We start from the raw sequence: 25,550 nt of genomic DNA on the forward strand, positions 1-25,550 counted from the left end.
AGGCATTGTCATAGATAGCTACACAAACTTTGCAGCAGGACTTACATTTGAGTCTTTGTTACATCTGGGCAAGTCACTTAACAAGTTTTAACCTTCATTTTCTTATTTGTATAATAGAGATAATGCTACCTATTTTGTAGGGTTAATGTGGGGATTAAATAAAACACTGTATGTAAGGAATTTACATATGCCTGATACAAAGTAAGCACTCATTAAATGGTAGTTGTTACTTAGTGAAATTTACTTTCCAGGAAGTTTATTGTTTTTCAACATAACAGTCAAGTTTCAGACATATTTTCTCATAATGAGACTTCCTTTTCTTTTCAGTCGAAATCTTTTATCAACATTGCCAAAATACTTATTTGATCTTCCCCTTAAAGTTTTGGTCGTCAGTAATAATAAACTGGTATCCATTCCAGAAGAAATTGGAAAGTTAAAAGATTTAATGGAATTGGTGAGTAAAATAGTTAAAAAAATTATATGTAATATACATAATAAATACTGTTACATTTTAGAAGATAAGTTATTTATGTGTGGAATTTCACTGTAATTTTTTAAATGAATAAATTGGTATATGTTTAAATTTACTTTTGTCAAATTATGAGATACTGTGTTGTGTCTGATTTTAGTGCCCAGCCACAAAAAAAAGCCTAGTTTTTCCTAGCCCTAGTGGGATTAGAAGGCTTCTGAGCTTTAAAAAATAGCTTTTAAATGAATAAGTATTTGTTTTTTCATTTTGTGGACAGTAAAAGTCTTGGGGAAAAGATAAGGTATTTTGTTGTTGCTGTTTTTAAGTTTTTACAGGATTATTGTAGAGCCATAGAGAATGGTGATTAAAGAAGAGAGTACAATGTCTGTAAACAGAATTAACAAAATAACTTTTCCTTTACTTTATGCTCATGTGATTTTATAACTCCTTGGGGACCAAGATAAATGAAAAGAAGCCATTATATTCTGTTGTTTATAGAAATATAGAATAATTTAAAATAATTACCTTGGATAAAATATTTTAGTTCTTAAAGAGCATTGAACTCAGAGAGAAACATAATTGGATTCTTAAAACATTGCTCTATTATCTTACTATCTTTTGGTTCCCCCCATTTCACACAGTTTAACATGCTGATTATTTTGTTTTATCTTGAATAACACTTTTCCAATAAACAGGTATTTTAACGTGTTCTTAAGCATACTTTATTATGTCTAGTGAACCAAAAGTTTTCTTGAGGAACTTATCTACAACTTTATAATGGGAATTTATTGTTAGACTATGATGAACTGAAGTGCTGGGAATTCCTTTTATTTATTCAGAAATACCTGCGTGTCCAATTACAACATAAGGGAACTTCCTTGAATTTCACCTTTGTGTTTTAGAACCATAGAATTGTAAGCATATCAGAGATCTTAAAAGTGAACAGATGTAATTACTCCCAAATGCAGGAATCCCTGATCTATTTAGCACATTTTTGGTGGTGAACAGCTCTGTTTGTGTGTGTCTGAACCACCCCTGGTTTTCTTTTGCAAAACTGTTTGTTAGTAATCTTATTTTGAACCAAACTGAATTCCCCCATCACTTTTTTCCCATTGGTCCTGGGGTGAGATATAGATACTGACAACCTCTCTTCCCTCAGGTACTTATAACCTGTGTGTGCCTACCTTCTATTTTTCTAAATTATAAGACCTGTTTTTCTATATTATAAACATCCTTATTACTTTTAATCTTTTGTATGACTTTATTTTTAGCAGTTTATACCCTTTTGTTAATGGACTCTTAACTTTATATTTTAAAAAAATGAATGGAGATCTAACAAATTCATATTAAAAGAGATGATTACTTTCTTTGACCTGTACACTGTCAGTGTCTTGTAAAGATTATAGAAATATTTTAAGATTTTAGAGCTCTGTAATTTATTTTTCTTCTTTTTTTCTTAATTCAGTTTCTGGTCTTATGTTTTAAATTATATTACATGAGATATTTTTTAGATAAATGAAACATGAAAAATATTTAAGATTTTTAGATTTATTCAAGTATTTTAAGGAGAGTATTTAAAATATTCAATACTATTACTTTAGTATAAAATTACTCTTTTTGTGTGTGTGTGTGTGGTTCTGGGGAATGAACCCAGGGCCATGTGCATATGAGGCAAACACTCTACCAACTGAGCTGCATCCCCAGCCCCTAACATAAAATTAATATAAATTATTATGCTTTAAACTCTCAGAATCAGTAATAACAGATGGGTAGATGGCATTAGGATGAATGGCAGACAATTGTAAATCATATAATGAATTTGTGAGTATTCTCATGGTACTTAGCCACAGGAATGTGGTTATATTCTGTCATTAAAAATCTGGGAAATATTCTCTCCAATCCCCCAGCAGAGTATTTTGTGCATTATCCTCTGGAGTAGGTTAATTTCCTATGCTAGGGATTATTTCTTCTAGGAAGTGGCAGCTATGTGTCAGATTTCTATATTGAAATCTTTAGTATCAGACACCTTTGGAAAGAAGCACTAGTATTTATTTTAAAGGGTGTTTTCCTAACCCTTTATTGTCCATCATTTGAATAATAGTCTATTCTGAATGTAGCAGCCAAGGCCATCCTATCAAAACGTGTCAGATCGTGTCATTCCTCTGCTCAAAAGTTTCTGGTTTCTGCCATCTCAGAGTAAAAGTGAAAAGTATATCCCCTACCCACACCCTACTCTCTCCCTTACCCACTTCTCCCAAGTTACCCCAGAATTCTAGCTGTTACTTTTACATGTCAGATGTGTTCTTCCTAAGGACCTTTACATTTATCATTTTGCCTGGAATTTTCCTTTTTCATATATTAATACTCCTCAAATATCACCTTCTCTGTGAGATGATCTTAATTGTTAATGTCCCTTCCCATTATTAGTAGCACTGCCATTTTCCTTTACCCTGCTTTAAAAAATTTTTAATAGCACTTATCGTCTTCTAGCATATGAAATAATCTACTTCCCTTGCTATAAAGGAAACTCCATAAGGAACTGTGAGGGCTGAATTTGTTCTTTTTCTTCTGTGTTCCCAGCTCTAGAATAGTGCCTAACAAATAATATTTGATTAAGACTTGTTGAATGAAGATGCCTTAGATATCTTTTGAAAAATGTATGTAGGATACGTTTTCCTAATTATCAGGAGCTTTATTGGATTCTTCCTTATGTGGCTTTAATATTCTTCAGAATTGACATTCCTGAACTTTTTAAAGTTGATAAAACTGAGTGTATATGCCACCCATCTCCTGCCAAGCTAAAATAATTTTCAGTGAAACCTGGGAATTGGGAGTAATTGTAGTAAAACTTGAATTTCATCTGCAGTATGTCAGGAATGGCTTCTGTCTAAGATCATGTTGCACATTTCCCTTTTTGTTTATGTTGTTGCTGGGACAGGGGTCCTAAGGAGGTTTCTGAAAAGAGAGACAGACCTTAACTCAGGCCCTGAGGGTCCTTGACATCATTGCAAAAGGAATTTAAGGATCAAAGTGAGGCACAGATTGAATTTATTGGAAGAAAGCAGTAGACCCCCTGAGAGACATGGTGGAACGTGGGCGTGAGAGAGGAACATGCTAGCTACGTCAATAGTACAGGGACATCATCTAAGAGAGTGTTTTTAGTTTTCCTTTGTGTTGGTGACTCGACATGTTAACCATTACTGGGATGGTGGTCATTTATTGACATGTTGACCATTAATGAAACAGGCTTTTCCTTCCTTTGTTTTTTGATGTATTTTACTTTGTGAATTTAAACAGTACTATGCTGGTATACCCATAGACAAGGCCTAATAATTGATTTATTAGTGCTGTTTTTGATCAAGGTATATGAAAGGCTCCTTTAAATCTGGTCTTTTAATCTGTGTGAAAGTGAACTTTAAATCTGGACTTTAAATCACAGGCACTCTTTTTTGTCCCGCATGCCTTCTTTCTCCCTATTCTTATGTCTTCTATCCTACCTCAATATAATTATAAGAAAGAGGCGGGAGAGGAGAGCACAGTTAAACCGTTCCTTATTCACTTATTATGTAAACTTGGTATGTTTTTCTTTAAATCAGGGCTTACATTTTTATTTAACACTGATTTAAATTTCAAGTTTTCTGATCTCCTAGAGTATCTTTGAGTTGTATTGTGAACCATTTGAGCTTGTAACCCCTCATATTTCATAATCCTTTGAAAAAACCAAATTTAGCTAAATTGATCCTGACCATAATCTTGGGTTCTCCAACTTGGATTGTTAACTTTCTTAGCTTTACTTATATGATAATCTCAAATCAACTATAATAATTGACAGATTGTGGCAATGAGAGATAGTTATTAGTATTTTATTTTACCTCTATGTCTGAAGAACACCTGGATCATCCTTACTTCTGGTTTTAGTGGGCAAAGGTTGGTCTTCAGCTGAGATTTTTTGAGAGGTCTACTTAATGTAGTTAATAAGATTTGTTGTTGTTGTTTTTGGTACCAAGGATTGAATCAGGGGCACTTACCACTGAACCACATCCCAGCTTTTTTTTTTTTTTTGGTGTTTTATTTAGTATAGATAGGGTCTCACTAAATTGCTTTGGCCCTCACCAAGTTTCTGAGGCTGGCTTTGAACTTTTGATCCTCCTGCCTCAGCCTCTGGAGCTGCTGGGATTACAGGTGTGCGCCAGATTTTTTTACACAGAAAAATTTTTGTTGACTATGCTAGGTTGACTTCATGGTGTAATATAAATAGAAATCTCCCAGATAAATTAATTTTTAGAGAAATGACATTGGAAGTAACTTCTCCTAGCTATTAATCATATGCTTTAATTTAAAATTGGAATTTATCTGTATTTATTAGTTTATTATGATTTTTTCTTCTTGTTTTCCTTAGGATATTAGCTGCAATGAGATTCAGGTCCTTCCCCAACAAATGGGAAAATTACATTCCCTTAGAGAGCTAAATATAAGAAGAAATAATCTTCATGTATTGCCAGATGGTAAGATGTTCACTATTTTTACTCACATGAATTAGAGAATAACTGTGTAGAATTTAACTTAATTATTTTCATTTCTGAACAGAATTAGGAGATCTTCCCTTAGTCAAGCTGGATTTCTCTTGTAATAAAGTGACCGAAATTCCAGTTTGTTACAGGAAGCTGCATCATTTACAAGTAATAATTTTGGATAACAATCCATTGCAAGTACCACCAGCACAGGTCTGTAATAAAAATATGATACTTGTTTCTTCTCATTTTTGTTTTCTTCTCATTTTGTTCATAATTTTTATCTGCTTATTAAGTTTAAAAAACACCAAAATGAGCCAATTTTGTTGTTTAGATACTATTATCTAAAGGAGATTTTCTAAGATGATATTTTTTTCTACTTTGGTAGAAGTTTTAGTGTAGGCTGTAGAACAGCATTTGGAAAACTCAGACATCAGCTTTCTGCTTATAAACTGTTAATTCTGTTTGTTAATGTTGTTTTGCAAAATAGACCTCGAAATCTCTCTTCCTATTTCATACTCAGGTATGTATCTACTTGGGATTTATTGTGGGATGAATTGTAGCACATTCTTGGCACCGAGAGATGAAATCGTAACAGAAAGAACAAGATACAAGTGAAAAAATTAATTCTGGCCTTTAGTTTAATGAAGATTAAGTCCATGTAGAGTCCACTAAAATGATAAAGAAAAAGCTAAGGCATAAATCCAGAAGGATGAAGAGTATGAAAGGGAACAGTGGAGAAGAGATGTCAACAGAGTTTTGGAAAATGAAAAATAGATGGAACAGTGGTGCCTAGCGCCTCTTATGCTGCATGAGTATCTGTCTGCAGAGCAGATGGCAGTGAAAGAACAGCCCACACTACCTTCAAGCTATGTGCCCTGGCTCAGGGTTTGCAATTTTCTTCCTACAGAGGTATATTCCATTTATTCCAAAGGGCGTATCTTTTCTAATTCAAATAGCTGGGGTCCTGGTAGTAGCTATCTTAGCAAATGGGGGAAAACTGTGACTGTGTCAGCTGTCGGGGAAATCAGCAAGAAGCAGGTTGATTTACTGTGCAAACCTGGAAGTGGCACAAGTATTGATCATAACATGTAACTCTGAATATAGGATGAGGGACTGAATGTCTAAGGCAGTGATCTCCAGTAGAACTTTCTGAATGATGGAAATGTTCTGTAATCTGTGCTATCCAGTACTGTAACCACTTGCTACAAGTGGATTTTTAAAAAATACTTTGTTTTGTTTTTGGTGCTGGTATTAGATTTAGGCCCTTGCACGTGCTAAGCATGTACTCTGACACTGAATGATTGGAATATGACTAACGTCACTAAGGAACCAAATTTGTACTTATTTCATTTTGATTTATTTAGTTGGAATTTCATTAGCTACATGTGGCTAGTGGCTACTATATTTTACACCACAGGTCTAAAATTTACACCCTCAGATTCTTGACCTTAGTCCCATAACTACATGACTACCCCTCACTTGCCGCAGCAGAAGTCTAGAATTTACCTTGAGCAGGTAGATCCTTAGATATTTTTCCTTAGTGCAGAGGCCAAATGATTCACTCCTTCCCTCAGCAGAAGCCTGAAATTTGTATAATATTTAGAAAAATGCTGCCCATTATTGCTTTCCATGGTGATTGAAATGTTCTGTATTTGTACTGTCCAATATGGTAGCCACCGTGACAATTGAGTATTTGCAAGTATATAGAGTGACAGAAAACTGAATTTTTAGTTTTATTTCAATTTGATTTAAATTTGAATAGCCACATGTGGCTAGTAGCTACCATATTGGATAGCACAACTATTAAGAAAACCAGAGTCAGTGGCACCAAGTGTTACCAACCCCGAAAATCATATTTACGTGCCTGATATGCAGCAAACATTGAATACTAGTGCTTGGAATAGAGAAAGTTTAATCAAGAAGGTACAAACCCAAAGGTTGGTGAACAGGACCTCAAATTCCTCTTTTCCCTAGCAAGCACGATTATGGGATATTTAAGGGAGAAGGACACAGAAGGTGGAGCCCAGGGAAGAAGTTGATAGTTTTAGAAGTTTTTAATAAAATCAAGAATTTTAGACTTCTTTTAAAAATATTTTTATTAGTTATTGATGGACCTTTATTTATTTATATGTGGTGCTGAGACTCAAACCCAGTGCCTTGCACATGCTAGGCAAGCACTCTACCACTGAGCCACAATCACAGCCCCAAAGTTTTAGACTTCTTGGTGGATCATCTGGTGGATCATTGAGCAACCTATGTTTCTGCAAATCAAGTTTGTAAATCAGACTATGACGTCCTTCCTTCATTCTCTGTAGCAAAGATAACAAAGTTAGCAATTGATAGTTATAGGAATGGGAATAGGGGGTCTGGTCAGATTGACCAGAGGAAGGAAAGTGTGTGCTCCACTTGGCTTTTTAAAATTTGATCCAAGGAGGGTAGAATCCTATAAGTGAAAAAAAAAAAGTTACTAATTTTGTTATGGGGACTCAGTCATACAGGTACAGCTATAGGCAGAAGTGAGACCCTATGCTGAAAACAGTGAATGCTTGCATGCTAAATGTCAGGACCCTACAGTAGACTTCAACTACTTGGATCCTGGAATGCCCAGAGCCTGTCTTGTATATTTGAGTCAGGACTGAAACATTTCTTCTGTAATAAACTGATTGAACCAGGAGAAAAGACTTATCTATACACTGATCTTTTAGTGTTACCTGATGAAATGACCAGTCCCCGTTTGATTACCAGATAGATGGAAGCTTACAAGTAAATTTCCCCCATGTACCTGGAGCTTCCAGTTGGCTTTTTAATGCTTCGCTCTTGAAAATGAACAGATAGCCAAAGATCACTAAACGTTTCAGGAATAATTTCAAAGATGAAAGATAGACCAAAACACTGAAAGCCTTCCACTGAAGCAAATGAGGACTTATTAAATTTTTTTGCATTGTAGATATCCAGAAATATTTGTTAACCATATATCCTGTGAGGGGTTAATATCTAAATTATATAAGGAATTTAAGTAACAGTAGGAGGAAAAAAAACAATTTAAAAATGGGCAAAGGATGTGAATAGATTTTTTTTCTAAAGGAGACATGCAAATGGACAAGAACTATATGAAAAGATTCTCAGTATCATTAATCATCAAGGAAATGCCACCACAATGAGATATTTCCTTACACCTGTTAGGATGGCTTTTACTGAAAGTCCAAAGATAGCAAATGTTAGTGAGGATATAATGAAAAGGGCATCCTTGTACAGTACTGTAGGATTATAAAATGATACAGCTATTATTGAAAATAGTATGGAGCTTCCTCAAAAAGTTAAAAATAGAACTACCATGTGATCTTGCAACCCCATTTCTAGGTATATAATTTCAAGTGATAGAAAAAAAGTACTTTTCTTATTCAAATTACCAATGCAGATTATTTAACTTCTGCTTACCAAATTGTGGGGGGGTTTCTCACCACAGACACTGACTGGATGTCCTATAATTCAATTCAATTCAATTCTGATACTATCTATCTGGAGATAGCTTTAGATCCCATTGGTCTCAATCCCACTCGACTGTGCACCTATACTTCTGACCCACTTGTTATAAGTCCATTTTCCATGACCCCCTTCTCAGATTTGATTGATTTTTTTAAAAGTGATTCATAGAGCTCAGGGAAAGACTTTACTTATTATTGCTGGTTTATTATAAAAAAATTTCAAAGGATACAAATGAACAGTGAGAGAGAAGAAGTGCATTGGGCAAGGTATATGTGAAGCTTCCATGTTCTCTCCGAATGGATGACCCTCCAGATATCTCCACATATTCAACATTCTGGAAGCTTTCTGAACCCTGTATTTGTTATGGAAGCTTAAATGTGTAGTCATGATTGGTTAAGTCATTGGCCATTGGTGATCAACTCATCTTTAATCCCCTCTCTTTTCTCCCTCTCCCCTTGCTGGTGATGGGTGGTGATGGGGTCGGGCTGGAAATTCCAACTCTCTAATCACATGGTTGTTTCCCCTGGCTACCAACCCCTTATTCTATGATTCTCTCCAAGGTTCTCTCATGCCATAGGACAGGACACTTAAGAAATTCTGTAAAGGTTTTAGGAACTGTGAGCCAGAAAATAGGAATAAGGCCAGGCATTGTGATCCACACCTGTAATCCCAGAGACTTGGGAGGCTGAGGCAGGAGGGTCACGAGTTCAAAGCCAGCCTCAGCAACTTAGTGAGGCTCTAATCAACTCAGAGACCCTGTCTCAAAATAAAATATAAAAAATGGCTGGGGATGTGGCTCAAGTGTTCGAGTGCCCCTGAGTTCAATCCCTGGTACCCCCACCTCAAAAAAAGAAAATAAAATAGGAATAAGGCTAACTATTTCTCATAAATCACAATATTCAAAAGAAATAGTTATTTATATCCCCATATTCATTGAAGCATTATTCACAATAGTAAAGATATGGATATGATAGGGATAAGATAGGGATATGATTCTGCCCTCAAAAAGAAGGAAATCCTGCCATTTGCAACCACATGAATGAATTTTGAGGACATTATGCTAAGTGAAATAAGCCAAACATTGACGAATACTGGATACCCTCCTTATATAAGGAATCATCAAAAAGCAAGGTGAACTCAAAGTGGCAGAGAGTAAAATGGTTACAAAGGGCTGGGAGATGGAGAAAAGGGGAGATAAGAATCAAGTGATACTATTCTTCAGTAGTTAAAAATGAATAAGTACTATAGGCCTAATGTGTAATCTGATGATTGTAGTCAATAATGCTGTATTATAAACTTTTAATTTGCTGAGAGAGTAGCCCTCAAGTGTTCTCACAATATATGCAATAAAATAATTATGTGAGGTGTTGGGTATGTTAGTTTTGTTGCAGTAAATTCACAATGTTTACATAAATCAAAACATCACATTATGCACTAAGATATATTAAGTTTTTATTTGTCATTCATACTTCAGTAAAACCAGGGTGGGGGCAATAAAGAAGGGAAATTTGGAACACATTTATGTGACACAGTCTGTATCTCCCCATAATTTTTGTCATCAAAAAGAAATCTGGTAAATGGAGATTATTGCAAGATTTAAGAGCCATTAATAATGAGATGGTTATTATGGGACCTGCTCAATCGGGGATTCCTCAATTGTCTGCTTTGCCAAAAACCTGGTATGTTTTAGTTATAGATATTAAAGATTGGTTTTTTTTTTTCAATTCCAATTCATCCTGAGGATAGTCCACGTTTTGCATTTACTATCCCTGCACTGAATCATGAAGGTCCTGATCAGAGATATGAATGGAAAGTACTCCCTCAAGGGATGGCTAACAGCCCAACTATGTGTCAAATTTATGTTAACAAAGTAATCCAGCCACTTAGAAATCAAAATCCTGAACTACAAATATTTCACTATATGGATGATGTATTATTAGCACACAAAGATAAAAACACATTGCTAGAATGTTATGCCACACTTACAAACTTATTAAAAAATTATAATCTAGAGATAGCAATAGATAAAGTACAATTAAATTTTCCAATTAATTATTTAGGAGTTCTATTATTCTCAACCATGGTCCGTCCACCAAAAATTCAAATACGAGTAGATCAACTCAAATCACTTAACGACTTTCAAAAGTTATTAGGAGACGTAAATTGGATAAGGCCGATTGGCTGGGTCGCGTGGGCAGAGCCAAAAGAGTCCCCCAGTGAGCAGCTCCGTGGTCTGAAAGGGCGGGGAAACAGCCCAATGAGCATCACCGCAAAGGAGCCAATCAGCTGGCAGCTGGAAGTTTGCTGGGGCCCCTTTGGCTGTGGCTCTCAACATTCATGGGTGTGGTGATCAGAATAATTTCTTAGCAGCAGCTCAGAAAACTAGGAGACATTAAAATTATGTTTTCAAAGACTGAGAGAATAACTCCAACTTTCTACATTCAAACTGTCAATCAGATGTTAGGTAGAAAAATATTTCAAACATGCAAAGTCTCAGAAATTTTAATTCCCATGCTACCATTCTTAGGAAGTAGCAGGATGTGCTATGCCAAAATGAGGGAGTAACCTAAAACAGGAATTTCTCACATCTAAGATTGACAGGTATCAGTCTTAGGCCTAGAGAGCAGCCAGTCAGTTTGAAGAAGGGGAATTGACCACCTCAAAAATGGGAAGAAAGGCTGGGCACATGTAATCCCAGTGATTTGAGGCAAGAAGATTGCAAGGTCTAAGCTGGCCTCAGCAACTTAGTAAGATCCTCAACAATTTAGTGGGATACTATTTAGCACACTTTAATTGGTAATGTATTTATATCCTAATAACTCATTTTTATTTTCCTTTCAAATGAATTTTTCAGTAATGAATCAGACCTAGTATCTATGAGAATTACCTAAAACATCTTTTACTTGGAATTATAATTTTCTTTCTTTTTTGCGGGGGGGGGGTACCAGGGATTGAACTCAGGGGCACTGGACCACTGAGCCACATCCCCAGCCCTATTTTGTATTTTATTTAGAGACAGGGCCTCACTGAGTTGCTTAGTGCCCTGCTTTTTGCTGAGGCTGGCTTTGAACTTGTGATTCTCCTGCATCAGCCTCCCAAGCACCTGGGATTACAGGCTTGCACCACCATGCCCCACTTTTTTTTTTCTTTTTGATACTGGAAATTGAACTTGGATGCTTTATCAGTGAGCCACAACCCCACCCTTTTTTGTTTTTATTTGGTGACAGGGTCTTGCTAAGTTGCCCAGACTGGCTTCAACCTTTCAATGATCCTCCTGCCTCAGCCTCCTGAGTTGCTGGGATTATAGGCATGTGCCACCATGCCTGGTATAATTTTTATTTTTATTTTTTTGGTTACCAGGTATTGAACCCAGGGGTGCTTAACCACTGGACCACATCACTAGCCCTTTTTATTTTGAATTTTTTTGAGATAGGGTCTCATTAAGTTGCTTAGAGCCTTACTAAATTGCTGAGGCTGGCTTGGGACTCGTGATTCTCCTGCATTAGTCTCCCCAACCACTGGGACTACAGGCATGTGCCACTGCTCCAGCTATGTAGTTGTCTTTGTTGATTTCTTTCTTTTTTATTTGTTATTTTTAGCAGTACAATGTATTTTGGCATATCATACATACATGGAATATAATTTCCCATTCTTGTGGTTGTATATGATGTGGTGTTACAATGGTCATATATTTATATATGAACATAGGAGATTTATGTTTAATTTATTCTACTGTTTTTCCCATTCCCATCCCTCTTCCTTCCTCCCATTCCTCCCTGTCCAGTTCAGTGAACCTCCACTCCTCTCTCTCCTCTATTATGAGTCAGCATCCTCATATTAGAGAGAACATTCAGCCTTTGGTTTTTGGGGATTGGCTTATTTCCCTTAGCATGATAGTCACCAGTTCCATCCATTTACTGGCAAATGAGATTTTATTCTTCTTTATGGCCGAGTAATATTCCATTGTGTATATGTACCACTTTGTTGATTATTTTTGCATGTGAGGTAAGGTTATGTGAACCCATCAAACAAGATATTTTTATTAAAAATTTTGGGAAATATTTATTTGATGTCACTCATAATGACTGTAAATAAATAACCTTTGTAAAGATTACTTACAATTTCTTTGTTTCTCATTTTCCATCAGTTTTACACAAAATACCTTCTTTCACATAGTTTTTTTACCCCTTGTTATTTCTTTCCTTCATAACTAATAAAAAATAATTTTTCAATTGAACTGACCAATGTTTTTTTTTAATTTTATTCTAATCAATCTTATCATTATACCTTTCAACAAATTCACTTTCTCTTTATTTACATTATTTTTATTTTAGTTTTCTTTCAGTGTTCATACCAAACATCTTTGTGGTTCTGATGAGATTACCTTAAAAATTATATATATATTTTGCTCTATTATCACCAAATCAGTGAATAGTTTGTTTCTTTTTCTTCTTTTTCTAATAAGGGCAACTTTCATGTGTTGTCAATTTTTATATCGTTTAGTGGTTTGTACATTCTACTTTTAATGAGAAAGCTTGAGTAAATTATAGAAAAATTAACTTTTTTGATAAGAACAGAGATATCAATAGCATTTAATTGGTGTCAGTATTGTTCAATTTTTCCATGTAATGTTAGATGTACAAACTCTTTAAATATGCAAAGTATCAATTAAGATTATTATATCATAACATAATTTGACGTTATTAAAATAAATAACTTGATAATTCCCATTTATGTTTTTGAGCTGTATAATAAATACATCTCATTTTTTTTTAACAGATATGTTTAAAGGGTAAAGTACACATATTTAAGTACTTACATATCCAAGCATGTTGTAGAATGGATAAGAAACCAGATTCCCTGGATCTTCCATCATTGAGTAAAAGAATGCCCTCTCAGCCTCTCACAGACAGGTAATATAATGTTTTTATAGTCTCTTTTTGTTTTCACTTTTTTTTAAAGATATTTATTAATCTTAAGTGTACTGAGTATATTTAGGCTGATTGGCCCAGTGGTAAAATCAGTATTTCTGAAGCTAAATATCACCATCAGAGAATGAACTTCTAAGATACTAGAATAAATCTGAGATTTTCTCAGATAATTATTATTATTTTAGCAGTGAAAATGTAAACATTTGACATTATATTGCAGAATCACCAATTTCTCAAATATAACAACTGTTAATTTACTTTTGTGATTTCTGTATTCTACATTTGTAATAGCAAATACAATTTTACTTCAAACTGAGTTTGGTGGAAGAGCATGGTGTTTTTTCTTTTTGTCATATTCTTTTGTGTGTGTGTGTGTGTATGATGCTGGGGATGGAACTCAGGGTCTTGCGCATACTAGGCAAGTGCTCTACTACTGGGCTACATCCTCATCCCCTTTGTTATATTCTTTAGGACTGATCAAAGATGATATGTCATTGACATTTCTTATGATTTTGATGATTTCCTTATGAGATTTTGAAATGGTAAATTATATTTGTTTATAATCCGTCCTTTCAAGATGCAGGTTGGTCTGAAAGATTTTATGAAAATATAATTCGGGCTGGGATGTAGCTCAGTGGCAAAGTGTTTGCCTTGCATTCACAAAGCCCTGGGTTTGACCTCCAGTTCCCCCCCAAAAAAAGAACCCCACCAAGAAAATATAATTCTATGCAGTGATATGGAATATAACTTGGAATGGGGTGAGACTACAGAAAGAGAGAATATGCCCCTGACTAAAGTATTTAAAGGTTTGTCTTTGCATATGTGATAAAGTTTAGATTGCTTGGAATGGCAGTATCCAAAATACTATTGGTAACAGTACAAGTTCTTAAATTCCAAATAGGACCTTTTTCCTTGACTATTTCTCTTGCTTGTGTAGTGTTAAATATCTAAACATTAGACTTAGGGGGCTGGGGATATAGCTCAGTTGGTAGAGTGCTTGCCTCGCATGCATAAGGCCCTGGGTTCAATTCCCAGCACCGCCAAAAAAAAAAAAAATTAGTACCTAAAGATTATTTTGCTTAATATTATGAACAATATTGGACCAAACAAGTCTATAAAAATTAAAGTTAATACCTATTCTAATCTCTATTAATATGCATTATTTTAAAATGAATTTAGTAGTGGCATTCACTGATTTAGTCATTTATATTACAAATACCTTTTGAATGCCTACTGGTAGATTTTAGGGTATGTTTTATTGAGTGCCATTGTATGTTGGTCTTGCACCTCATGGAGCCTACAATCTTGTAGAGAATGAATCAGTGAGTAAATGTAAAGTACAGTTTCTATCCATATATCGCTTAAGCACTATCATAAAGTTGGAACAATGGTAAGATGAACCATAATAAATCAAGGACCATTTGTATAAGTGCATGCCATTTGCTCTGGTTTGAATATGTTTCCCAAAGTTCATGTGTTAAAAACTTAATCCCCAATACAACAGTGTTGGGGGGCAGGGCCTAATAGAAGGTATTAAGGGCATGACAGCTCCCAGACACTTCACTGTGAGGGTGGACAACCAATATGCTACCATGGGCTGTGTTGCTAAACTATGATGTTCAGTAGGTTCGGTGTGTTAAGTACATTTTCAAATTAAAATATTTTAACTTATGATGTGTTTATTGGAACTTAATACCAACGTTAATCAAGGAGCATCTATACATATGTACATATGTATAAATTTTCAAATCATAGTGCTATGAAGGAAAGGGCCATATTTCAAGAGTGTGGTCAGGGAATGTCTCTTTGGGAAGATGAAGTTTTAAGTCAAGATCCTAATGAAGAGGGCTGGGGATGTGGCTCAAGCGGTATCGCGCTCGCCTGGCATGCGTGCGGCCCAGGTTCGATCCTCAGCACCACATACAAAACAAAGATGTTGTGTCCGCCAATAACTAAAAAATAAATATTAAAAAAAATTCTCTCTCTCTCTCTCTCCTCTCTCACTCTCTCTTTAAAAAAAAAAAAAAGATCCTAATGAAGAAATCCAGCCATGTGAAGAGTAAGGGGGAAAGCAACTCAGGCAGAAAAAAATGACCTGTGTCTTCCCTTAGGTTGGGAAGGAACTTAGTGTATTCAGAGGAAGCCAGAATGATTAGTAGAGCGACTGAAAGGTAGAGTGGTAAAAATTGATTATGGAGAGGTAGTCCAGGCTCAGGTCATGTGGGGGCTTTGTAGTCTGTGGCAAGAAGTTTGAATTTTATTTAAAATACAAAGGGAAGTCATTGAACAGTATAAAGTATTGATCTGATTTGTTTCAACTAATTTGACTTTTAGAAGAATAGACTGGAAGTGAGCAGAAGTGGAAGCACAAAAATCAGTTTATATTGTTGCAATACTGCCCAGAGATCAAGAGATCTTTTTATTTGTTAGAGTTTTTTTTTTTTTTTTAGTTGTAGATAGACATGATACCTTTATTTTATTTATTTATTTTTATGTAGTGGTAAGGATCAAACCCAGGGCCTTGCACGTGGTAGGTGAGTGCTCTACCACTGAGCCACAACCCCCAGCCCTGATTAATTTTAATAATATATTCTATTTAACCCAGTATATCAAATACTACCATTTAAATCTTTAATTAATATACAAAATTAGTGAAATATTTTACATGCTTATTTTTATATGAAATCTTTGAAATGTGGTGTATACTTGATATTTATCATGTGTCTCAATTTGGACTAGCCACACATCAAGTGCTAAATACCCATATATGGTTAGTAGTCACTTACTATATTGGACAGTGCAGATCTATAGAATTGATTGTCAGGTCTCATGGGGCAGCTAGCACCCTGCCAGGGTAGTTTCCTGCTCAGAAGGTTGTGAGCCACCTGAGAAAATGAAAGTCTGAAATAGATAGTAAAGAAATAAGGAGACAGGGGCCTGGGGCTGTGGCTCAGTGGTAGCGCACTTGCCTGGCATGTGTGAGGCACTGGATTCAATTCTCAGTACCACATATAAATAAATAAAATAAAGGTCTATCAACAACTAAGAGAGAGAGAGAGAGAGAGAGAGAGAACGAGAGCGAGAGAGAGCCAGAAATCAGATTTAAAGAGAAAGCAGAACTCCTGATAGATCCTTCAGTCCTGGTGGAAGCTAGAACTGAACAACTAGAAAGTGGCTCTGGTTCTTTATTTAAGGGAGAGTACATCAAAGGCAGGGATAAGGTTTTAGTGGGAGTAGTCTTGCTGCAAACAGGTTGATTGGCATCTTGACAAGCTATATCCATCTCTGAGAGGCTGTGTGGCTGTGTGACTCCAGCTGGTCACCCCAACTCCAGTGCAGTGCTGATCCTAGCAGAGCTACGTAGTATATCACAGGTACTGGGTGATCTCAAACCAGCAGGAGTGCCGCTGGGAGTTCCCAGATACCAGACTTTCCTACCACCTGGCTTCCATGTTGATTTGTTTCATGCACAGTTCATGGATGGCTTCCAGCAGTCAGGTGTGTTAATCTCCCACTAATAGCCTGTATTGAACTATTTGGAAAATTATTATATGTGCTTTTACTTTCATATACAGGTTCGTGGCTATATGGTTCTCACTACTTAAAATGCCTTCCCATGCCTTATCTATTTTGTAAACTCTTTGCTCTACATGAATAGGCATTACAATAGTTACATATACAGTATTAGCTTTTGGGATCAGACATAAAGATAGCTTTAAAGGTCTTTTTTGACTCTTAACAACTGTATGTCTTAATGTCTCTGGTCCTTAGTTTTTTAATATGTAAAAATAAAATAATCACACAAATGCTATTAGGATTAAATTAAATAATGTATATAGAGTACTTAGCACAATGCATTATTTATAATATTTTCTCAACAAATAGCTTATTATCATTGTCATCTATTACAAATGCATGTATATGTTTGTACATAGATTTAATATTGTAGAGTCAGCTCTAATAATGGTTTAACATCTTAAATCTTCTCTGGCTTTGTATAATTTATTTAAAATCTCTGAGCCTGTTTCCTTATCTAAAATGTTAACCATACCCACTTCATAAGGTGGTTATGTGAATTAAATGTGTACTTTGCAACCAGTTCAACAAATGATTATCAGTAAATGTTAGAGTTTTCCCCTTTAAAAGTTGAATTTTATAAGCTTTATTATTCTCATTTGTACAAAGAAGCAACTTTAAAAATATGGACTATGTATGAAATATGAGGTACAGCTCGCCCAGTTCCTAACACAGTGTAGACATTCAGCAAATGCTAGCAATTTGCTAAGTTTAAGCTCAAATACCTCTTTCTTGGGTAAAGCCTTTCCTAACCTTACCAAGGAGAATTAGTTGATCTCTCTTTTTTCTCCTGGCACTTTAATTTACCTCTGTCATAGGCTTCATTAACATATAAACAGACTCATTTCCCTTCTGGGCTGAGAGCCCTTTGAAGGCAAACTTTTTGTTCATCTCATTTTATCTCAAACATTAAGCACAGTGCCTGATACTTTGTAGATGCTTCCCTAAGTTTATTGATATACGTCTGAAAAGACAAAAATAAATTTTTGTTTTTGTAAGCATGAAACTGAAATTAAAGGAGGAATTTAAGCGTACCAGTTGATATCAGAGACTTTAGTGCTAGGTAATCTGGGGATCAGATTTACACATGGTTTGCAAGTTGGGTGTCCTTGGGTAAATTACCCCATTTTTACCCCAGCCTGAGTTTCCTCACTTATCTGCTTGAGTTTTCATAAGAAATATATATTTTTTAATATTTATTTTTTAGTTGGATACAATATCTTTATTTTATTTATTTATTTTTATGTGATGCTGAGGATCGAACCCAGGGTCTTGCACGTGCTAGGCGAGTGCTCTGCCACTTAGCCACAACCCCAGCCCCCCACAAGAAATATTAAAGGTATTATACACTTAGCCCAGTTCCTACCACAAGATAAGCAATCATTATATATTTTGTATTATCTAAGGAAGTTTTAGATCAAGTGTGCATTATCTATTTGAGAACAAAATCCTAACTGTCTTTAGTATTTCTATTTTCATAGTATGGAAGATTTTTATCCAAATAAAAATCATGGCCCTGACTCTGGAATTGGAAGTGATAATGGAGAGAAACGATTGTCTACAACAGAAGTGAGTCTTTTCCATCGCTGATCTGTTTTGTTTTACAGTTTTATTAGAACTCTGAGATGGAGATATTTGCACACATTTGACTTTATTTGAAAATATGATCATTATTTCAAATGAAAAAAAGTACATACTGATTATTAAAGCAGACGTCAACTTTAGCTTATTAATTTTTTATCTGAAAACTGGAGAAGTAAAGTGATTATTTTATAATTTGCATGCTTGATTAAAGCAATATAACCTTTGTCGTGTGTTTCAAATGCCTCTTTTTTCTTTTTGTTTTGGGTACTGGGAATTGAACTCAGGAGCACTTGACCACTGAGCCACATCCCCAGCCCTATTCTGTATTTTATTTAGAGACAGGGTCTCACTGAGTTGCTTAGCACCTCACTAAATTGCTGAGGCTGGCTTTGAACTCGTGATGCTCCTGTCTTAGCCTTGTAAGCCGCTAGGATTACAAGCCTGCACCTCCATGCCTGGCTGCCTATATATATATATATACACACACACACATATATGTGTGTATATATTTAGTTGTAGATGGACACACAATATCTTTGTTTATTAATTTTTTGTATGTTGTGCTGAGGATCAAACCAGTGCCTCACACATGCTAGGCAAGCATTCTACCACTGAGCTACAGCCTCAGTCCCTCAAATGCCTTTTTGTATTTTGTGCTCATTTCTTTTCAGCCATCAGATGATGATACAATCAGCCTTCACTCTCAAGTTTCAGAATCAAATAGAGAGCAGACATCAAGAAATGAGAGTCACACAATAGGAAGCAAGCCTGATTCTCAGAAAGGTAATTCATGTGGTGTCTGCTATTTTATGTCATGTGTATATCTCTTATTAAAAGTGAGCCTTTTATTAAAAATGGACTTTGAAAATTTATCATGTCTTTAGCTAACTCTTATACTAAGAAAATAAACTTTATTCTAAGCACTATAGTGTCAGAGCATTTAGTATGTATTTTAAAATAAATATCAATCTATACTTAGACCAGGAGGTGTATGATTTTATTGACCCCAACACAGAAGATGTAGCAGTTCCTGAACAAGGAGATACACATATTGGATCATTTGTCTCTTTGCTTAAGGTAAATAAGACTGTGAATAGATTACATGTTCTCCTTCATCTTACAAAAGTGGACCATACAATTTAAAGTGATAATTTTCTTTCATATAAGGGGAAAGAAAAATGCTTTGAAAAATCTCAGAAAAATGAAGAATTGGGAAATGAAAAAAGGTAAGGACACAAATTCTCAAAATGATGTTATTTATAAGTACTTGAACTATTCATTACATATTGCTACTTGAAAGAGCATTCAAAAGAATTTTTGGCCCATTTCTCTGTTATGTTTAGATTGTTAATTTGCAAATATATCATCTATCTGGATTCCTTAAAATTATACTAAAACTTTAGGTTGAAAGTAAGATATACACTACATTTCTGCCCTGAAGGGTAATAATAATGTTTTCTGTTTTATTAATGAGAACTATACCTTCACATACATTGCTTCATTTGAATTCTTTATCCACCTTTTAAAGATAGATGGTATTGGCATTATTTTGCCAATAAGGAAATTGAGTTTGGAACTCCAGTGTGATGTCTTTTGATTTAATCTACTTTCCATTTTGTCACACTGGTTATAGCAATTTTAAGGATATTTATGTTCATATTTTATTAAAATAATTGTGGGGGCTGGGGATGTGGCTCAAATGGTAGCACACTCGCCTGGCATGCGCGGGGCGCTGGGTTCGATCCTCAGCACCACATAAAAATAAAATAAAGATGTTGTGTCCACCGAAAACTAAAAAATAAATATTAAAAAATTCTCTCTCTCTCTCTTTAAAAAAAATAATTGTGGTTTGTATCTTTATCTTTCATTTTATGAAATTATGAAATATGATCTACCACATTTTTTCAGTCATTATTTCAGGTTATTCACATGGTAACAAATACATTAAGAAAGAAGAAAGGAAGGAATGTTTATTGAATGCCTACCATGTACCAGAATGAGTACTATATGTGCTTTCACACATTTTCCACTTAATCTTCAGTAAAATCCAGCAGGGTAGATATTGATCCCATTTTTACAGATGAGGAAGGTGAAGTTCAGAGGCGTCTTGTTTTGTACCTAAAACTTCTTATGTCCACTAGTAGTTAGGGCATGAACTGAGCTTTCTCTGATCCCCATACTTTTTTCTCTACATTGTGTTTTCTTTTGAGTGACCTCATTAGTAATTTCTTTTGGGGGTATGGGCATAGTGCTGAGGATGGAACCAGGGCCTCACTCATACTAAGCACATACTCTACCATTGCTACATTCCGAGCCCCTCACTGGTAATTTTTTAGGCAGTTATTAATCCCCTCAAATGCCCTGTAAGGAGGTACATTGCTTTCTTTTTTTTCCTTAAGATTTCATTCTTCTTTTACTTTCTCACATTATCTAATAAGGACAGTTGCCTAAATTTGAGAGTCACCAGTGTCATATCATGTAAGATGTGGTAAAGATTAAGAAAACTCATGGTCTGATAGGATTTAGTAAATTAAATGCTTTTTAAAAATATCTTTAATTAATTTATTTATTTTTATGTGGTGCTTAGGATCGAACCCAGGGCCTTGCCCATGCTAGGGAAGCACTCTACTGCTGAGCCACAACCCCAGCCCCAAATTAAATGCTTTTAAGATAAAAGTAACTAGAGTTTAGAGAAAACTTTATTTAAATTTTTTTTGTTTTCTTTAAATGATAAAAATGATATATCTTAATTAGCATTTTTCTGGTAAATTTGCAAATCTTATTTGAACTTGTTTTGCATTTCCTTTAAACATTTTACATGGAGATTTTTTAAAACCAAAATAAACGAGAGAAGCAGTCTGGCTTAATAAAATGAGAAATTTTCATGACAGTTTATATTTATTTATAAAGGCAGACCATGTAGAGCTTTGCAGTTACTACACTCAAAACTGAGCAATATGCATTGTTAAATTTCTGTGGCCATTACACATTTCAGAAATTTAAAAATGGTTGTAGACTTCATTATTTGTTGGTCATTAATTATATTAATACAGCTAGTATGCCACATTTCATAATGAGTAGAAAATATAGATTTGTTTTCCTTAGATATTATATATTCTTTTATTTCTTATTTTAGTATTTAAAAAATAAAGAATATAAAGATTTTAGCTTTCACATGGTATTAAAAATAAAAATGTTATCAATTTTTAGAAGTTGACCTAAGATACAGACTGTTTTACTTTGTGGATAACCATGTTTGTGTTATCTTTTAGAGTTGAGAAGGAACAATTACTTGGAGAAGAAGAAGATGATGATGATTTGAAGGAAGTAACTGATTTGAGGAAAATAGCTGCTCAGTTATTGAAGCAAGAACAGAAGAACAGGTATTCCTTACAGTAATGAAATTTAAATAGTCAAATTTTATAATCTTTAAATCAGATCATTTAAAGATTAAAAAATACAGTAAATGAAATTTCAAGTAAACAATAATACCCTTGTAAGATCTATTCCAAGATCTTGAGACTAACTATTAAAAGACAATAGGAAATACTTAAGGAGAAAAATGTAAAATTACAGTACAACTAATAGAATATACTCATGTGGTCACTGTGTTTAATAATTGCTTATATTTATTTTTGTGTGCTGAATCATAATGACTGATTTATTTTTTATACTTATTTTAGCTCACATTAACATTTACATTGTAAACATTTTTTCTTAAATGATTATAAAAAAACCCACTTTTTGGGGGGGATATGTATAAACTCCTTAGAATTGAACCAAATCATATAGTGGTTGAGGAAATCACTGTGATGATTTGAGTGCCACAAATTCACTTTTGTCTGCTTCTTGCTCAGCAACTATTTTCCCTTCTACGTAGGCCTTCTCTAAATGCATGTTGTTGGCAGTGAGGAGGACATTGTGTGAATGAGTATAAAATCAAAGCAAGTTTATTTTTAATACAGGAAAAGTTTCATGTGCTGGTAAGGGTCAGCTATTTTTACCATCTTCATTTACTGAGAGTATTACATTTATTTGTTTGTTTGTTTATTTAAATTGTTTGGTACTGGGGATTGAACCCAGGGGTGCTTAACCACTGAGCCATAACCCCACCCTTTTTATTTTTATTTTGTTTTGGTACTGGGGATTGAACTCAGGGGGCGCTTGACCACGGAGCCACATCCCCAACCCTATTTTGTATTTTATTTAAGAGTCAGGGTCTCACTGAGTTGCTTAGGGCCTTGCTAAGTTGCTGAGGCTGGCTTTGAATTCAAGATCTTCCTGCCTCAGCCTCTGGAGCTGCTGGAATTACAGGCTATGACACCAAACCTGGCTTAATTTTTTTTATTTTGAGACAGAGTCTCACTAAGTTGCTTAGGGTCTCTCTAAGTTGCTGAGGTTGGCCTCATACTTGCAATCCTCCTGACTCAGCCTCCCAAGTCACTGGTATTACAGGCATGAACCACCATGACCAGCTTGCATTTATAATTTTGAAATAATAAAGATCTGAGTTTTTTGTTTTGTTTTGAGTAAATTAAGATAATTTTGATACATTTAGCCTGGATAATAATAAGTATTTTATGCAACTTGCTCAAGACAATAAATATTTATGGATAATATAACTCTGGTTCGAAGTTTCACATTTAAATATACTGGTATTTGTTTAAATATGCTTTGAAAAATACCATTAAAAGTTATCAAATGACAAATATGTGGTCTTTAGGGGCTACTTTTTAGGGGAAATCTGGATAATGGCCAATAAGATAAATAGCCATTAAACCAAGTTAAGTATCATTTTTGTATAGCTACTGCATGTTATAGATTTAAAAAATCATACTAGAAAATATCATTAATCTTTACCTTATCTATATCTAATGAATCCTCAGTCCCAGTTTATATTTTTCTTGCCCCATAACTTTCTTTCTTTTTTTTTTAAATTTTTTATTGTTGGTTGTTCAAAACATTAAAAATTTCTTGATATATCATATTTCACACTTTGATTCAAGTGGGTTATGAACTCCCATTTTTACCCCATATACAGATTGCAGAATTACATCAGTTACACATCCATTGATTTACATATTGCCATACTAGTGTCTGTTGTGTTCTGCTGCCTTTCCTATCCTCTACTATCCCCCTCCCTTCTACTATCCCCTCCCTCCCTCCCTCCCTCCCTCCCTCTTCTCTCTCATTTTTTTTTTCAACTGAGCATTGAACCCAGGGACCCTTTACCACTGAGCCATATTCCCAGCCCTTTTTAATTTTTGATTTTGAGACAAGGTCTTACAAAGTTGTCTAGGCTGGCCTTCACTTGTGATACTCCTGCCTTAGCCTCTTGAGTTGCTGGGATTACAGGTGTGCACCACCAAGCCTGGCTACCCCAGTGGTTTAAGAGATTTGATGAGGCTTGCTCCACCTGCTCTGTGAAACTTAAAAATTAGTTGAGTTTTTGTCTCCTCTACCTAGCAGGTGCAGAAGTTGAATTTATCATTATGGGAAGAAAATATTGCTCATTTGCTCATTTATTGATTTGATGGTGGTGCTGAGGATTAGAACTAGGGCCTTGCACAGACTATAGGCAAATATTCTAGCACTGAGCTACATCTCCAGCCCCTTGTTATTTTAAGAACCCGCACTAGTATCTAATTTTCTCATAGTGTTCTGATTTTAACATTGCCATATATAATATTTCTATATTTTTTCATTTCTACTTTTATCATGTTACTTTTACATCCATCCATGTGCTTTAAATTATTCTTTTTAGCTTAGGTACCAACATTGACTGAATAGCTATGTTTCATATGTTTTGTTTTTGTGATAGTTTTGTTAACTAATACAAAATAGCACGTAGCATTGTGCCTTGCACATAGTATGTACTCAGTTTTACTGTTAATGATTAGCTAATCCCTTGAAAATTAAATCAGATTTAGAGCTAGGAGGAGCTATTAATTTAATTACAAATTTTATGTTGTCCCTAAATAACTTCTGTATGCAATAGTGATTTTCAAGCTGTATGCAAAAGTGATCTTTGTCTGATCTGGTTCACTTCTTCATCATCCATTTTAGATGTTAGCACATCTAAAATGTTATAGATGTTAGCACATGAATATAAGAACTTTTAAGATTATACATTAATATGCAGTATTAATTACAATATTAAAGTAATAATATCTAATTTTTGAAGGCCTTAAAATGTTTACAATAATCTCTTGATGTTTTTCACTGGTATGATTATCTAGCCCTGATATTTATCCCTTAGATTGATCTAAAAGATGCAATGTGTCACACAAAAGCCCTAACTAGCTTTACTAAGAGAGCCCTAAATGGCAGTTAATGGGATTCCTCTAGTAAATATAGAGTTAATGCTAATGAGAAAGATATTTTAACTACAGCTCAAGGGGACACCTGTGCCATTAAAAAAACTAAAATGTTGTGCACGTTTCTAACAACTCTGCTAATGTTTCTAAAGCCTTAAATGGCCTCCACTCACAAATCAGTGGCATGTTGGATCCCATCTTAAGCTTTACTTGAGTTACTGTCTTCATGGTTTTCAGACACTGGCTGGGATACTAATTGCTTTTGTGCTAATTGTTTACAAAAAATAGTGCTTTTCTGTCGTTTATTGATGTCCTAGCATGATCCCTGCCCTATATATGCCTTGTCCAGTCACCCGCCAACTTCCACCATGGACCTCTAGACTGCCCTGATGCTAAATACCCTTGTTGGTCCATGCCCTACCTGATAGAGAACAATCACTTCCCCCCAACTTCGGGTCACTTCCCCCCAACTTTGCCCTCTCAACAGGAAGCAGCCTGGAGATTTTATTGCCCGTATATCCACAGAAAAGGAAGATAGAAATTGACAGTGGGGAAATGTAACAGTGGTCTACCTCATCCTTTGAATATGGCCCTTGCTGCTCTGCAGCTCAGGCTTATTTTAAAATGGATATATATAGAGAGAGCTAGGATATATATATATATATATATATAT

At 34.9% G+C, this 25,550-nt stretch overlaps 1 protein-coding gene and 1 non-coding gene across 2 annotated transcripts in view; both read left to right on the forward strand.

The window, feature by feature from the left end:
* Positions 1 to 25,550, forward strand: part of Lrch2 (leucine rich repeats and calponin homology domain containing 2) — a 99,585-nt gene that overhangs the window by 25,406 nt on the left and 48,629 nt on the right. Inside the window, 9 exon segments of the mRNA XM_015497914.2 lie at positions 328 to 454; positions 4,869 to 4,974; positions 5,057 to 5,193; positions 13,249 to 13,382; positions 18,458 to 18,545; positions 19,232 to 19,343; positions 19,540 to 19,637; positions 19,728 to 19,786; positions 21,833 to 21,943. Coding sequence (XP_015353400.1) covers positions 328 to 454; positions 4,869 to 4,974; positions 5,057 to 5,193; positions 13,249 to 13,382; positions 18,458 to 18,545; positions 19,232 to 19,343; positions 19,540 to 19,637; positions 19,728 to 19,786; positions 21,833 to 21,943 — 972 coding nt within the window.
* Trnaa-cgc lies at positions 14,371 to 14,443 on the forward strand. Its single transcript has one exon. It is a non-coding gene; the product is annotated as a tRNA-Ala (tRNA).

The sequence above is a fragment of the Marmota marmota genome, unplaced genomic scaffold (genome assembly GCF_001458135.2).
Source record: "Marmota marmota marmota unplaced genomic scaffold, marMar, whole genome shotgun sequence".
Classification (NCBI taxonomy): Eukaryota; Metazoa; Chordata; class Mammalia; order Rodentia; family Sciuridae; genus Marmota; species Marmota marmota.